The 18118-nt window shown below is 33.0% G+C and overlaps 1 protein-coding gene across 11 annotated transcripts in view; it reads left to right on the forward strand.

Moving 5' to 3' along the window:
• LOC105839835 (tensin-3) overlaps positions 1 to 18118 on the forward strand; it is a 210080-nt gene that overhangs the window by 182904 nt on the left and 9058 nt on the right. For 10 of the 11 annotated variants that reach the window (XM_012686408.3, XM_012686407.3, XM_012686409.3 and 7 more), the window contains 2 exons: positions 4553 to 4836; positions 5087 to 5697. In XM_012686408.3, the coding sequence (XP_012541862.2) occupies positions 4553 to 4836; positions 5087 to 5697 (895 nt within the window). The remainder of the gene's footprint in view (positions 1 to 4552; positions 4837 to 5086; positions 5698 to 18118) is intronic. The other variant, XM_028189478.2, reaches the window with a different exon arrangement.

Consider the following 18118-nt stretch of genomic DNA (forward strand, 5'->3'; position numbering starts at 1 on the left):
GAACAGATGGTCCGAGGTGGTCTCGAAGTAGGTGGTAATATAACATGTTGACGCGCACGACGCAGTCACAAATTTAAGACCATTTAAGAAAAATTGCTCGGGCGCCGTAAGAGCTTTTTTTTATTCACAATAATTGTAAGATATCACGGAATCTTTTCTTTAACGTTATTAACGTGAGCACACAGCGAGTTATCGATTGCATGCTGGTACATTTCACGCTTTCGTCGCGTCTTCATCAGCACCATTAAATCCTCGTATACAATATCGTCGACGGTCGTGTACCCCATATTCGAATTTCATCATCGTGCTCTGAAAGAGGCTGCATTGCGACGGCAATAATCTTCGATCGGCAGGCAACAGCAGAATTCTCTCTGTTAAACATGCATACACGCGAAAATGGATTCTGCTCGCTCATGCCATTAATTACAGGACCAATTTTGGATAGCCTTCAAATTAGGTAGTCATCTTTTATAACGAAAATTTGATTAGTATTACGTTTTATAATATTTTTTATTATACAATATATATATTTTCTATAATTTAATATGTAAAACATTATATTAAATATATTATATTCTATAACATAATATGTAAAATAGGATGGTATATTTTAAATATGATTTTATATGTCTAAGATTATTTTAAATTTATTATATTTTATATGGATAAATTCGTTTTTTTATGAACTAGATTAATGAAAATGTCATTTTATTTTTAAAAAAATGTTAATGCTCTCCAAATGTAAATTTTGTAAAATAATAAGCATTAAAAAATGCTATTATAATATTTGCTTGCTTGAAACAAACTTTTCCCTTTGGTATCTTTTTCATATTAAAAATAGCAAAGAGATTTTAAATGACCGAATTACAAACAACCTGTAACATCATTTATATTAATGTATGGAATATTTTACTTCTATCATGATTATTTTATTAACAATTTTGAAAATAAACAGTATGTTACAAGCACAGGCGTTAAATGCATTTTTATCTGCCTGAGGTGGTAGATTAGTCGTCAATGACAGAACGCGCGGGCCGATTCAAGTATAATAAGCGAGAGAGTCGCTCGAATAAAAATGATTTATACCGGGCGCGATGTGTCAACGAGATAGCGCCAACGTGGATTGAATTCAGAGACTTCTCACATTACCCTAACAAATTATACCTGGTGTTTTCATGAAATCTCATTCGTGACGATCTTGGTTTAGTACGATCGCCAATCTCGATCACGTCATTATCGTAGCGAACTTGTTCGTATAAGTGATAGTAGCGATTCTTGATTCGTTACGGTTGTTTACATTTTTACGAGTTATCTTAATTATGCAGTAGAATTTTTGCTCTCTTTCGACAACATTAGTAATGACCAAAATACTGCTTTATGAAGAAAGCAGTGGAGAGTAACAGCGCAAAATATAATAAACTGAGTTGTTAAAACTGCAAGACCTTAATTAAAATCTCTAACTATCTCAAGTTTACACGAATAATAATTTGGTAATACAACCCGCGACGATATTTATCACCTCGTTAGTTTTCGAGTGAAATATTTAACAAATTTAATCTTACGCAAATCAGTCGTATCTCTTGCAAAATATAGTGTACAAATAACATGACGCATGTTTTACAAATGCCAGGGCGGTTTTGTTTCAAGCTGTCGGTCTGAAAGAACGAACATTCCGGCACGGCCAAATAACCCTCCGGCCCAATTGTGCGGACACCTATCGCCTCGCATAAACAAATAATTACATCCCGAGAATTCCAATTAAATCGATAAACCAACGGCTGTAATCGACGCGATTGCGTTAGCGTGGAACGCTGCCAGGGAAGAAAGACATAGAGCGTGACAGGGGCCTAAGGCGCCAAGTGCATTGGCCACACTTGTGTCCCGCGGCGCATGGAATGTCGGATCAAAGCGGACGATTCGAAAAAGAGAGAACGGGGGAGGGGGGAGAGATAAAGAGAGAAAAAAAACGGAGACCCAGACGCAGGGCGAAAAATAAACCGCCGCGAAATTCTACGTGCACGCACGCGGCGCTACCGGATACGCATCTCGATGGAGAGACCCATTAAATGCCCCTCCTCCTACCAATGACCATCTCTCGCCCTTGTTTCGGGACCATCGCTTTGTGTTTTATTTGTACGTTTCTCGTAAATTCTTTTTCGCAAATTTTTTTTGCTCTCTTCGACATAACGTAGCGATTGTCGGATTGCTCTCTTGTTTGTTTGGTCGCTTGTTACTAGATTTAATTGGCCAAACAAGCTCTTTAATTTTAATTTCAAAATGTCATCTCGATCGGTAATTATTAAAAGAATTATCGGTACATGAAATATTTAATGGAAGCTCTCGACTGTGCAATCTCTTTACTCTTCTTTCTCTCTTTCTGCAAAGGAAGATCACATCGAGTAACGCCGTAGGAAACATCAGCGAGATCTTGGTTGATCCGCATCGAATACACGGATCTCTTGGGAACATTCTGTTCTTGTCGGCACTACTCTTGTCGTGTTATTAATCCTTCACTTGTCCGAAGCAAATCTTTGCTTGTTTTTCTTGAACAGCATTTCCGCTTTTTTATCACGTTTTATGTGTACAAGATATAAAATATATATTTAGTAGAAATAATTATTTTATGTGAGTGAGAGAGACAGAGAGAGAAAGAAAAAGAGAGAGACAAGGAATGTATTTTTTAGCTTGTCCTCTTGCTATTATTTTTGGAATAAATATAAATTATCGACATCTTGTAATAAAAAGATGTTTAAAACTTCATAATGTCGCATATCTAAACTTTTATTTTGCCATTGAACTTTCATTCTCCATGAGTAGATTTAGATAAAGTTTTATCGCTCGTAGAAAGTTCGACTCTGGTTTTGTTCGACTTTCGATTTTGTTATTTGTATCTACAGCTGGGTTCGCGCCTTTTTATTCTCAACATTGTTACCCAAGTTCGTTAGACAACTAAATAAACTTCTTACCATTCTTATCATCCTCTTGCTTTTTTCTTGTATTTATTTTTAGCGTAAATTCTGTTTCAAGAATCTTTCACGCTATTAATAGCTAGCTGATGAAATTTTATCAAAATGTAGAACAAATTTTAATGAAAATCTTTGAAAACTATTTTCGTATTTTGTCTTTATTTTTATTATTTACATTTGCTTTCTTGTTTCTTAACTTAATTTTAAGACATTGTCTTATACTAAACTTGATTTAATAGTTAAATGATTACTATCATCAAAAAATTTAATTTACCTTCTTTCTCTCTTTAATTTCTCATAACGTTAAAGTGATAAAATATTTTAAAGTGTACCTAGAAAGTTGTTTTATAATTTCCAGCGACTATTATGATATGAAATGTCTTCCCATCCTTTCTCTTTTGCTTGAATATTGCTTCAATTTACCACTGATCCATATTATGTCATGGTTGAGTAATTCGCGCACTTTAGATGATGTAATCCTTGCGGTAGGTTAGTCTTGTGTCACGAGGTCACCGAGAAAAAAGACTTTGTCGAGGTCGCGCCCTGAGACGCCGACGGGGATCAAATAATCATGGCTGGTTGTAGACTTCCAGAAACCCTTACAGCGAACTTGGCAACTACAACGGTGCAATAGATTTCCGAGAATTATGCTTGTAGTAAACATTACGTCGGCTATTGTCGCTTAGATTGCGACATCGAATAAAACATTTTGCCGAAATGTTTGCGTTATTTCGATTGTAATGAACTTTATCAAAGATATATTGCAAAAAGATTTACATTAATATTAGGATTATGTTGATGTACAAATGTTAACATGTAGTTTTCATTAATATATGAATTTTATCCTACAATTAGATTTTTAATATACTCAGAAAAAGTTTATGAAACATAACTGCTAAAAATTATTATAACGTTTTTCTACTACGTGAAAGATCAAATTACAAATTTATTTGATTTATAAATACTTTCGTGGTGCGCCTAAGAAACTGATCGAGCAATTAGTTCTAAATGATGTGATGTGTTGGTAGAGAGAGAGAGAGAGAGAGAGAGAGAGAAGAATATACGTGATGGACGATTCTTAATTCCCTCGTTGCAATTCGTACTCAAGAGCAGCGTCAGTCAACAATTTATGGCTGGTGGTTGTTCCTCTAACAAGCTGCTCGATTTCCCTCTCGCGGAATTATAGTTCACGCGGGCGCCCGCAGTTATTCCAACACAAAAAACATCCGAGAGAATTTATTTGCGGCTTAACTTGTTAGCGTGAATGCTTTCATTGTTATTCAAATCTGGAATGTTTTATTCAAGTGTAATTACAATAAGTGCAATTGCATGTAATATCGAAGAAACAGTTCAAAATAAATTATTATAACTTTGTTTTGCCAATATAATTGTAATATATAACAATAATTAATTAAATAATATAATTAAAATAATATAAACGAAAAAGGCTTGTAATGGAATTAAAATATAACAAATATATTTAGTAAAATTTATAATTTATACTATAAAATATTTTTTACATCGCTGTTATTATTTTACTATGGCTGTTATAATTTTATTATATTTAGACACATGTTTTTCTCTAGAAGGCCGTGAAACCCCACTGTCGCCACCACCTCCCTCAAGCTCTTCAGTTCAAACTTCACCTCGTGGTTTGGGTTATACGTGTGGTCCTATAGATGGATCCCTGTACGCCGTGGTACATCAGGGTACTGCAGGAGGTGCTCGCGGTTCGCCATTGACGGTTTCTATGGACAGTGGCATAAGTAGTGCACCGCCACAAAGACCTAGTCCACCAGAACCCGAGCCTGAAAATCAAGCTCACGGAGACCTCGACAAACTTCTCCATGATATGATGCTTACTGTCGAGGTAACTGTAAAATAAATTTATTAAATACTAAAACTTTGCCAATTACGTATGGCAGAAAATGTTAATACACATTTTTTAATTTATCTGTTTTTGTATATTTTTTTCTCTTTTTCTGAAATCGGTTTTCCATGATATAAAAAACAAACTGTTCACAATGTAACGTTACTGATTGTACAGTTTTTATAGAATTAACTTTTTCATATTAAAAAAAATTTATATCCGCTGTTTATGTTATGAACTCTTTTTACAGTCTATGCCAGACCCTCCGACAGATGACTACAATCGTGATCGTAGTGAAAAAATGTACATTCAAGAATCACGCAGCTACAGCAGTCACAGCAGTCATCCAACATCTACTTATTCCACTCTGAAGGATTCCTACAGGAGTTACGGGGCTGGTAAGGAATCGAGTCCGCCCTACAATTCAAGCAGCAGTTACAGCACCTTGAAGAACGAGTACAGAGATTCGTCAAAGAGCATCGAGCATCGCGACTTTGAGTATCGTATGTCTCCGGATCGTAAGATATCCGAATCCTCCAACGATTCCTACAGGAAGCACACGGATTCTTTCTCGCCGCCTGGTAACATTGACTTCATCGACGAGGATATTCCATATCACGCCAGGCAGACCAGCCAACCGTTCTCGTACGCTACCACCGATATGATAAAGCATCAGAAATTATCGTCACCTTCGTTAGTAAGGAAGGCGTCCGCGCGAGGTGTAGCGCCTGTCGTAGATTTCGAGGACATTCTTGGCGAGAATTCTAGAAGACCCATCAGTCCCCTCAGTCCCAATACTCCGGATCCGCCGCCGGAATTCGCAAACGGTCCCGTGAAGAGTGGATCTGATCACATCGATGGGTGAGTGATTCTCAATCTCACAAAATTTAATTACATGCATTATTTAAAAAATTACTATTTTTTGTTAAAAAAAATTATACATATATTAAAACTAACAAATATATGTATAATGAAAGTACTAAGATATTTTTGTTTCACTCATTTTATTTGAATCGCGCTTACGAAGCTTTATTCTCTCTACAAGATATCATTAACTATTCGCTTTTACCATTCCCTTTCTCTTAATATTGCCAAGAGAAATTACTCTTTCTACGTCTGACACATGATACTTACTGGTTTCGCGCTGTCAACGACCGAAAACGGTTTCCTCGCGGCGGATAAATACGAAAGTAGAGATTAGACTAGGTTTCCGCGGACATCTGCAAGGAAATCGTCGTGAATAGGCCGTACCTCTGGCAAAGTTTCCAGACAACCGTGCGTCGCGTCGGCAAAATAATGTCGCAATGCATCGTCCAAATCGGGCGCCGCAAAAGAACCCCGTTCGCACGTAAGAAAATAAGCGAGCGAGAGAAAGAGATAGAGAGAAAGGGAGAGTAGAAAGATCGACGAGTCGACCATGGACAATTAATAAATTGTCGACCCATACGTGGCTACGACGCCACTTTTGCCGCGAATGGTAAACGCGGTCATCATGAGTCATTGTTCGTAACGCGAATAGAGATTTAGCAAGTACGTCCCCGTTGGCAGTTGATAGCATTTCGCGAATAACGTGAAACGTGAGTTTTAAAATATCAATTACGAAATGTGAAGTGTAGCCAATGAGGCCGCCCAAATTAACTACGTTAATTGGTTTTAATCGGGGAATCGAATAAACGAAATATAAATTTATTATTTATTAACTGTTTCATCAATCAGACCATTACATTTTATTTATAATTTCCTTTAGCAAATTGGAAATTCTGTAAGTAAAATATTTATTTTTGAGAAATTTTAATTAATGAATACAAACAGATCTCTTTTAAAGATTATACTAACAAAAATTAATTGATATAGAAATCTTTCTAAACCGATTAAAAATTTTTTATTTACAGCGATTTATTTATTTTTAATTTAAAACTTATTTGTAATAGTTTTTAATTTAAAGCTTATTTGCAAACGTTTATTAAATTTGCATTATATTTTTATATGTATGAACATATATATATATATATATATATATATATATATATATATAGTGTGTGTGTGTGTGTGTGTATGCGCGCGTATTGCCAATGGAATAAGAGGAAATGAAGTTAAACGGGTACATATAATATGTTTCGAAAGAGACACTCGTTTGTTACATCGCACGCTGCCGTAAACGTAAAGACATCTCATAAATGTGCATGTCACTATATAAAACACCATTCACCTCGAAGTCATCAATTCTTTTGTACAACCCGAGACTTTCGCGATCCGATCCCGCCTCACACATTTCGCGAATGAAATCCCGCGCGTGAATGGAGGAGAAAGCATGCACCATCGTGTAAAATAAATCTGTTAACTTTGTCCCGACACGATTATAAAGTAACACATATCGGTACACACATTTATGTCTTTTATGCGATATCATTAAACCGTTAAATTAAGAAGTTGATGTCGCTGTTGCACAATTTTTTCTCTTTGGACACAAATAATTTTGAAATTTTTTATGTGTCCAAGAAAATATTTCTACATTTTAAATATTATGTATTTTATTTATTTTACTTATATGACTTTAATATATATTTATTATACATTAATTATATATTAAAGTATCTTATTTAGAAATTATCCTATCCTCTCCTCCTATCTAAAAAAGGAGATGTTAAATCAAATCGAATTTATTGTTGCCGCTTTTCCGAGATGCTGATTGGCTGTCTCGCTATCTCGTTGTTAAGTGCGTTGTGACTTTCTTCACTTCGTGTCATTTCCAGCTGTCAAACTACTTCGTGTCATTTTCAGCTGTCAAACTGTCACTTTTGATAGTTGATTAAAATAATTACCAAAAATCAGGGAAAAAGAAAAAAGAGCCAAATAAAATATATACGAGAGGAAGAGAAAGAGAGAGAGAGAGAGAGAGAGAGAGAGAGAGAGAGAGAGAGAGTGAAGGGGGGGGGGGAGAAGTAAGAATCCTTTCTAAAAAAGGGCATGGCATCGATACTCGCATCTCTCGAAGTATTGTTGTCGCTTTTCCGCGATGCCGATAGTTCCGGATGCGTACAATAATTTTCTAAAAAGTTCAGGTGAAATAATTAATTAAAACATTTTTTAAACAATTATTTTGCCCGAAAAACTTGAATTTCTAAGGCTACACGTCAAGTGCTAATCGAATATCGACAGATCTATTTATTTTAACGCAATTTTCATATAGTTTGGGACGCGTACAATATGTTTCTATAAAGTTCAGGTGATATAATTAATTAGAACATTTTTTAAACAATTATTTTGCCCGAAAAACTTGAATTTCTAAGGCTACACGTCAAGTGCTAATCGAATATCGACAGATCTATTTATTTTAACGCAATTTTCATATAGTTCGGGACGCGTACAATATGTTTCTATAAAGTTCAGGTGATATAATTAATTAGAACATTTTTTAAACAATTATTTTGCCCGAAAAACTTGAATTTCTAAGGCTACACGTCAAGTGCTAATCGAATATCGACAGATCTATTTATTTTAACGCAATTTTCATATAGTTCGGGACGCGTACAATATGTTTCTATAAAGTTCAGGTGATATAATTAATTAGAACATTTTTTAAACAATTATTTTGCCCGAAAAACTTGAATTTCTAAGGCTACACGTCAAGTGCTAATCGAATATCGACAGATCTATTTATTTTAACGCAATTTTCATATAGTTTGGGACGCGTACAATATGTTTCTATAAAGTTCAGGTGATATAATTAATTAGAACATTTTTTAAACAATTATTTTGCCCAAAAAACTTGAATTTTTAAGGCTACACGTCAAGTGCTAATCGAATATCGACAGATCTATTTATTTTAACGCAATTTTCATATAGTTCGGGACGCGTACAATATGTTTCTATAAAGTTCAGGTGATATAATTAATTAGAACATTTTTTAAACAATTATTTTGCCCGAAAAACTTGAATTTCTAAGGCTACACGTCAAGTGCTAATCGAATATCGACAGATCTATTTATTTTAATGCAATTTTCATATATTTCGGGACGCGTACAATATGTTTCTATAAAGTTCAGGTGATATAATTAATTAGAACATTTTTTAAACAATTATTTTGCCCGAAAAACTTGAATTTCTAAGGCTACACGTCAAGTGCTAATCGAATATCGACAGATCTATTTATTTTAACGCAATTTTCATATAGTTCGGGACGCGTACAATATGTTTCTATAAAGTTCAGGTGATATAATTAATTAGAACATTTTTTAAACAATTATTTTGCCCGAAAAACTTGAATTTCTAAGGCTACACGTCAAGTGCTAATCGAATATCGACAGATCTATTTATTTTAACGCAATTTTCATATAGTTCGGGACGCGTACAATATGTTTCTATAAAGTTCAGGTGATACAATTAATTAGAACATTTTTTAAACAATTATTTTGCCCGAAAAACTTGAATTTCTAAGGCTACACGTCAAGTGCTAATCGAATATCGACAGATCTATTTATTTGAACGTAATTCTCATATAGTTCGGGACGCGTACAATATGTTTCTATAAAGTTCAGGTGATATAATTAATTAAAACATTTTTTAAACAATTATTATGTTCGAAAAACTTGAATTTCTAAGGCTACACGTCAAGTGCTAATCGAATATCGACAGATCTATTTATTTTAACGCAATTTTCATATAGTTCGGGACGCGTACAATATGTTTCTATAAAGTTCAGGTGATATAATTAATTAGAACATTTTTTAAACAATTATTTTGCCCGAAAAACTTGAATTTCTAAGGTTACACGTCGAGTGCTAATCGAATATTGACAGATCTATTTATTTGAACGTAATTCTCATATAGTTCGGGACGCGTACAATTTGTTTCTATAAAGTTCAGGTGATATAATTAATTAAAACATTTTTTAAACAATTATTATGTTCGAAAAACTGGAATTTCTAAGGCTACACGTCAAGTGCTAATCGAATATCGACAGATCTATTTATTTTAACGCAATTTTTATATAGTTCGGGACGCGTACAATATGTTTCTATAAAGTTCAGGTGATATAATTAATTAGAACATTTTTTAAACAATTATTTTGTCCGAAAAACTTGAATTTCTAAGGTTACACGTCGAGTGCTAATCGAATATCGACAGATCTATTTATTTTAACGTATATCTCATATAGTTCGGGACGCGTACAATATGTTTCTATAGAGTTCAGGTGTTATAATTAATTAAAACATTTTTTAAACAATTATTTTGCCCAAAAAACTTGAATTTTTAAGGCTACACGTCAAGTGCTAATCGAATATCGACAGATCTATTTATTTTAACGCAATTTTCATATAGTTCGGGACGCGTACAATATGTTTCTATAAAGTTCAGGTGTTATAATTAATTAGAACATTTTTTAAACAATTATTTTGCCCGAAAAACTTGAATTTCTAAGGCTACACGTCAAGTGCTAATCGAATATCGACAGATCTATTTATTTTAACGTAATTCTTATATAGTTCGGGACGCGAACAATATGTTTCTATAGAGTTTAGGTGTTATAATTAATTAAAACATTTTTTAAACAATTATTATGTTCAAAAAACTTGAATTTCTAAGGCTACACGTCAAGTGCTAATCGAATATCGACAGATCTATTTATTTGAATGTAATTCTCATATAGTTCGGGACGCGTACAATATGTTTCTATAAAGTTCAGGTGATATAATTAATTAGAACATTTTTTTAAACAATTATTTTGCCCGAAAAACTTGAATTTCTAAGGCTACACGTCAAGTGCTAATCGAATATCGACAGATCTATTTATTTTAACGCAATTTTCATATAGTTTGGGACGCGTACAATATGTTTCTATAAAGTTCAGGTTATATAATTAATTAGAACATTTTTTAAACAATTATTTTGCCCAAAAAACTTGAATTTTTAAGGCTACACGTCAAGTGCTAATCGAATATCGACAGATCTATTTATTTGAACGCAATTTTCATATAGTTCGGGACGCGTACAATATGTTTCTATAAAGTTCAGGTGATATAATTAATTAGAACATTTTTTAAACAATTATTTTGCCCGAAAAACTTGAATTTCTAAGGCTACACGTCAAGTGCTAATCGAATATCGACAGATCTATTTATTTTAATGCAATTTTCATATAGTTCGGGACGCGTACAATATGTTTCTATAAAGTTCAGGTGATATAATTAATTAGAACATTTTTTAAACAATTATTTTGCCCGAAAAACTTGAATTTCTAAGGCTACACGTCAAGTGCTAATCGAATATCGACAGATCTATTTATTTTAACGCAATTTTCATATAGTTTGGGACGCGTACAATATGTTTCTATAAAGTTCAGGTGATATAATTAATTAGAACATTTTTTAAACAATTATTTTGCCCGAAAAACTTGAATTTCTAAGGCTACACGTCAAGTGCTAATCGAATATCGACAGATCTATTTATTTTAATGCAATTTTCATATAGTTCGGGACGCGTACAATATGTTTCTATAAAGTTCAGGTGATATAATTAATTAGAACATTTTTTAAACAATTATTTTGCCCGAAAAACTTGAATTTTTAAGGCTACACGTCAAGTGCTAATCGAATATCGACAGATCTATTTATTTTAACGCAATTTTCATATAGTTCGGGACGCGTACAATATGTTTCTATAAAGTTCAGGTGATATAATTAATTAGAACATTTTTTAAACAATTATTTTGCCCGAAAAACTTGAATTTCTAAGGCTACACGTCAAGTGCTAATCGAATATCGACAGATCTATTTATTTTAACGCAATTTTCATATAGTTTGGGACGCGTACAATATGTTTCTATAAAGTTCAGGTGATATAATTAATTAGAACATTTTTTAAACAATTATTTTGCCCAAAAAACTTGAATTTTTAAGGCTACACGTCAAGTGCTAATCGAATATCGACAGATCTATTTATTTTAACGCAATTTTCATATAGTTCGGGACGCGTACAATATGTTTCTATAAAGTTCAGGTGATATAATTAATTAGAACATTTTTTAAACAATTATTTTGCCCGAAAAACTTGAATTTCTAAGGTTACACGTCGAGTGCTAATCGAATATTGACAGATCTATTTATTTTAACGTATATCTCATATAGTTCGGGACGCGTACAATATGTTTCTATAGAGTTCAGGTGTTATAATTAATTAAAACATTTTTTAAACAATTATTTTGCCCGAAAAACTTGAATTTCTAAGGCTACACGTCAAGTGCTAATCGAATATCGACAGATCTATTTATTTTAACGTAATTCTCATATAGTTCGGGACGCGTACAATATGTTTCTATAAAGTTCAGGTGTTATAATTAATTATAACATTTTTTAAACAATTATTATGTTCGAAAAACTTGAATTTCGAAGGCTACACGTCAAGTGCTAATAGAATATCGACAGATTTATTTGTTTTAACGCAGTTTTCATATAGTTCTGGACGCGTACAATGGTTTTTTAAAGAGTTTCGGTGTTATAATTAATTAAAACATTTTTTAAACAATTATTTTGCCCGAAAAACTTGAATTTCTAAGGCTATACGTTAAGTGCTAATCGAATATCGACAGATCTATTTATTTTAACGCAATTCTCATATAGTTCGGTACGCGTACAATATGTTTCTATAAAGTTCAGGTGATATAATTAATTAAAACAATTTTTAAACAATTATTTTGCCCGAAAAACTTGAATTTTGTAGGCTAGACGTGAAGTGCTAATAGAATATCGACAGATTTATTTATTTTAACGCAGTTTTCATATAGTTCGGGACGCGTACAATATGTATCTTTACAGTTCAGATGATATAATTAATTAGAACATTTTTTAAACAATTATTTTGTCCGAAAAACTTGAATTTCTAAGGCTACACGTCAAGTGCTAATCGAATATCGACAGATCTATTTATTTTAACGCAATTTTCATATAGTTTGGGACGCGTACAATATGTTTCTATAAAGTTCAGGTTATATAATTAATTAGAACATTTTTTAAACAATTATTTTGCCCAAAAAACTTGAATTTTTAAGGCTACACGTCAAGTGCTAATCGAATATCGACAGATCTATTTATTTGAACGCAATTTTCATATAGTTCGGGACGCGTACAATATGTTTCTATAAAGTTCAGGTGATATAATTAATTAGAACATTTTTTAAACAATTATTTTGCCCGAAAAACTTGAATTTCTAAGGCTACACGTCAAGTGCTAATCGAATATCGACAGATCTATTTATTTTAATGCAATTTTCATATAGTTCGGGACGCGTACAATATGTTTCTATAAAGTTCAGGTGATATAATTAATTAGAACATTTTTTAAACAATTATTTTGCCCGAAAAACTTGAATTTCTAAGGCTACACGTCAAGTGCTAATCGAATATCGACAGATCTATTTATTTTAACGCAATTTTCATATAGTTTGGGACGCGTACAATATGTTTCTATAAAGTTCAGGTGATATAATTAATTAGAACATTTTTTAAACAATTATTTTGCCCGAAAAACTTGAATTTCTAAGGCTACACGTCAAGTGCTAATCGAATATCGACAGATCTATTTATTTTAATGCAATTTTCATATAGTTCGGGACGCGTACAATATGTTTCTATAAAGTTCAGGTGATATAATTAATTAGAACATTTTTTAAACAATTATTTTGCCCGAAAAACTTGAATTTTTAAGGCTACACGTCAAGTGCTAATCGAATATCGACAGATCTATTTATTTTAACGCAATTTTCATATAGTTCGGGACGCGTACAATATGTTTCTATAAAGTTCAGGTGATATAATTAATTAGAACATTTTTTAAACAATTATTTTGCCCGAAAAACTTGAATTTCTAAGGCTACACGTCAAGTGCTAATCGAATATCGACAGATCTATTTATTTTAACGCAATTTTCATATAGTTTGGGACGCGTACAATATGTTTCTATAAAGTTCAGGTGATATAATTAATTAGAACATTTTTTAAACAATTATTTTGCCCAAAAAACTTGAATTTTTAAGGCTACACGTCAAGTGCTAATCGAATATCGACAGATCTATTTATTTTAACGCAATTTTCATATAGTTCGGGACGCGTACAATATGTTTCTATAAAGTTCAGGTGATATAATTAATTAGAACATTTTTTAAACAATTATTTTGCCCGAAAAACTTGAATTTCTAAGGTTACACGTCGAGTGCTAATCGAATATTGACAGATCTATTTATTTTAACGTATATCTCATATAGTTCGGGACGCGTACAATATGTTTCTATAGAGTTCAGGTGTTATAATTAATTAAAACATTTTTTAAACAATTATTTTGCCCGAAAAACTTGAATTTCTAAGGCTACACGTCAAGTGCTAATCGAATATCGACAGATCTATTTATTTTAACGTAATTCTCATATAGTTCGGGACGCGTACAATATGTTTCTATAAAGTTCAGGTGTTATAATTAATTATAACATTTTTTAAACAATTATTATGTTCGAAAAACTTGAATTTCGAAGGCTACACGTCAAGTGCTAATAGAATATCGACAGATTTATTTGTTTTAACGCAGTTTTCATATAGTTCTGGACGCGTACAATGGTTTTTTAAAGAGTTTCGGTGTTATAATTAATTAAAACATTTTTTAAACAATTATTTTGCCCGAAAAACTTGAATTTCTAAGGCTATACGTTAAGTGCTAATCGAATATCGACAGATCTATTTATTTTAACGCAATTCTCATATAGTTCGGTACGCGTACAATATGTTTCTATAAAGTTCAGGTGATATAATTAATTAAAACAATTTTTAAACAATTATTTTGCCCGAAAAACTTGAATTTTGTAGGCTAGACGTGAAGTGCTAATAGAATATCGACAGATTTATTTATTTTAACGCAGTTTTCATATAGTTCGGGACGCGTACAATATGTATCTTTACAGTTCAGATGATATAATTAATTAGAACATTTTTTAAACAATTATTTTGTCCGAAAAACTTGAATTTCTAAGGCTACACGTCAAGTGCTATTCGAATATCGACAGATCTATTTATTTGAACGTTATTCTTATATATTTCGGAACGCGTACAATATGTTTCTATAAAGTTCAGGTGATATAATTAATTAGAACATTTTTTAAACAATTATTTTGCCCGAAGAATTTGAATTTTTGGGCTGGACGTGAAGTGCTTATTGAATATCGACAGATTTATTTATTTTAACGCAGTTTTCATATAGTTCCGGACGCGTACAATAATTTTCTAAAGAGTTTGCCAGAAAGTGAAAGTTTTGAAAATTGATTGAAAATTAACAGGTAACATTACATATAGTATATTATAATTTTTAATTTATTTAAAGGGGATTAAGTATGGAGTGAAAGTATGTAAGAGTGATATTAAGAAACATGAAAATATAATATAATTACTAATTTGTGTTTAGAGAGAGAGAGAGGGGGGCGTAGGGTGGAGAGTGGGAGAGCGTGAGAGATAAAGACGAGGATTAAATAAGAAAGTAAAATGTAAGAGTAATATTGAACAATATGAAAATAATATAATTAATATCATTAATAATATAATTAGTAATTTAGAGAAGGGGAGAAGGAGCGTGAGATAGAGAAGGGCATTAAATATGATAAAGTGTGTGAGAGTAATATTACAGAAGAAAAAAAAGTGCAATGTTCAATATAAAAATGCTAAGTGGCGCGCGCGAAGCGCGCGCATTATTGTGTTCTATTCTTGTAAATAATAAGTTGTATGTTATTTAATGTATCGTTTGATAAATCTATACGTTTCACGTTATGTTTAATAAGGCGATATCGCGTAGATTTTTATTTTATCTCGAACATTATTCATTTTTTTTAAGAAATTCCCGTTTTAAAATCTTCAGTTTTCTACTGCTTTTTTTCAATTAACCATCTAAAGAAAGTGTAAAGCTTTATGAAAAATGGCGTTATGATGGGTCGACAGTATTTAGGGTTTAACGAGCAAATATCCGTACCGTAAAATTCACGTCGTACTGCGCCACGGAACGTCGTGAAAATAAACGCGCGGCTTCCCTCCATGAACGGAACGATTTTGCGTTGCGCGCGAGTAACCACGAGATTTCGCGCGGTTATTTACGAAGAAACGTTTCGACCTGAACAGGAAGCAGACGACGTTTACGGTCGAGGGGATCAACGAATGTTCGGCAGGTCCGCTTTCTCGCCAGTGAAAGAAACGCGACACTCCGAGCGCGATAACATTGGAGATCCTTACTCTATCTGCCATGACTCTTGCTAAAATAAAACGGGACGGGTTGTAATGTCGTGTTACTTAATGAACACATTTTAGAATTCTCGGGATTGCGACATCGTCGGGGAAAAATATGATGGGACTTAAGACACGAAGGACCGGTATTTCTGGAGACCGCGGACGGTCTCTGACATAATTATAAATATAGAACGGACGAAAGAGACGCGCTAAATCAGCCCCGTAAAACCCATGAAAACATCTCATTCTGCCTCCACCTCATTTGTCTCCATTTATTTTACCTACATTTGATATATCGGGATAATGTTGCCTCATGAGATATCACAAATGTTTTCTGCTGGAAATAAAATTATTCTTCGTTGATATATTATGTCATAATTAATATGACATTATTTTCCCGTTTCTATATATTTATAACATGTCGAGTAAATAAATTAAATATTGTTGGTGTTGAAAAGTGATAATTTGTTTAAATTTATATATATACCATTTTATTATGTTTACTGTTTCTTTTATCCTGCAACTTTTTCTTCTTTACGTTATCGAGTATATTGCTCTGAAATGTCTCTTTTTATCTATTCTTCCGACATAATTCCGAAAACAGCAAAGAAACGACATTCGGAAACGGAAGTCATTGGACGAGGCGAAGTATGAGCACAAAAGCCGCGCGTATAATTTTCTTTGCAAGCTCGAGCTTGCATCATTCTTTTTTGATAGCCGCTTTCATAGTTCGTAGACCAAACTTTTCTATTGCACATGGAAATCCTTTTTATCCACGTAAAAATGTCGCTGACGGACGTAACCCATTAACAATGTTCTTCACCAGACTTTTACATATTCATGTACTTTTAATGCAACTTCCAAATTACTGTGCCAGACAATGCTGCAAGAGTGGTGCAAGTAGTGAGTGGTAACAACTGGTAAGACAATGTAGAAGAAAGTTATTTGTTATACCAGACTAACAGCGTTATAGAAAAACGTATAAGACAATACATCTTTCTTATAGCTTTAATTAAACAATTATTATTAACTTATAATTAAACAAAAATTAATAAATTAATAGCATTGCAAAACAAGTTATTTAGGGGAGTAGTAAATGAAAAATTGTATAATAAATTAAATAATAAATCTTTGTCACGCGCATAATTTTCCCTAATAACCAACGAGACTCATACGTCTCGTAAATTAACGGATTCTATTTTTTATTCTCTTGATAACGACCGAAGAGCTCGGTTTAATTTAAAATTTCCCCGCGGGGCGAATTTGCACGCATCGTGTCGTTACGCAGATGAGATCTCGACGAGCATGCACACGCAATTGCGTTTTATGGCGAGCTTTGCGTGCAAGCCGGGCATCTGTTACAATTACAATTGATAAGCAGCGGCATGTACACTGTGATCAATTCGTTATCAACAATGTAGGATTAACAAATTGGGTTACACGGGCAGAATACCAAATGATAACAAGATAAGACTCGATCGATAGTTTCTCACATCGAAAAATTAAAGCAGCCGAATCTTATATCTGGCAGAAAAAGTGTTAAATAAATTTTGGGCGAGACGCAGTAAACGCCGTGGAACGATCGAAGCTGCATAAACAAACCAACGGAGATAGAATGCTGTTTGCTATTCGTCATGAATAATAGAAGAGGCGCAGTATTCTCTCCGCTTCTCTCAGCTTTAATAATACAACGTATCGAGTTTGGTTTCCAAGAAGCACAAACCAATATTTCAATCAATGATACATATTTAAAATAAACGCGGACGTTCGCGAAAGATTCAACGGATCGGTCAAGGTTGACGCAAGATCCCACTTTTATATTCACTCTGAAAGTAACTCTCTGCATTTTTCTTTCAAGATGTGGCGGAAGTTATTGCACATCTTTAAATATGCAATTTTACATCGCGGGATAAATTATTTTTCTCTCAGTAAAGTACACAAAGAGAAAACGTTTTTAACTTTCCAGAGCTTGAAAACGCCTGGAGTCTCCTTTGTGAAGCACCGAAATCTTTTAAATTAAACACAAATGT

The sequence above is a fragment of the Monomorium pharaonis genome, chromosome 4, assembly GCF_013373865.1.
Source record: "Monomorium pharaonis isolate MP-MQ-018 chromosome 4, ASM1337386v2, whole genome shotgun sequence".
Classification (NCBI taxonomy): domain Eukaryota; kingdom Metazoa; phylum Arthropoda; class Insecta; order Hymenoptera; family Formicidae; genus Monomorium; species Monomorium pharaonis.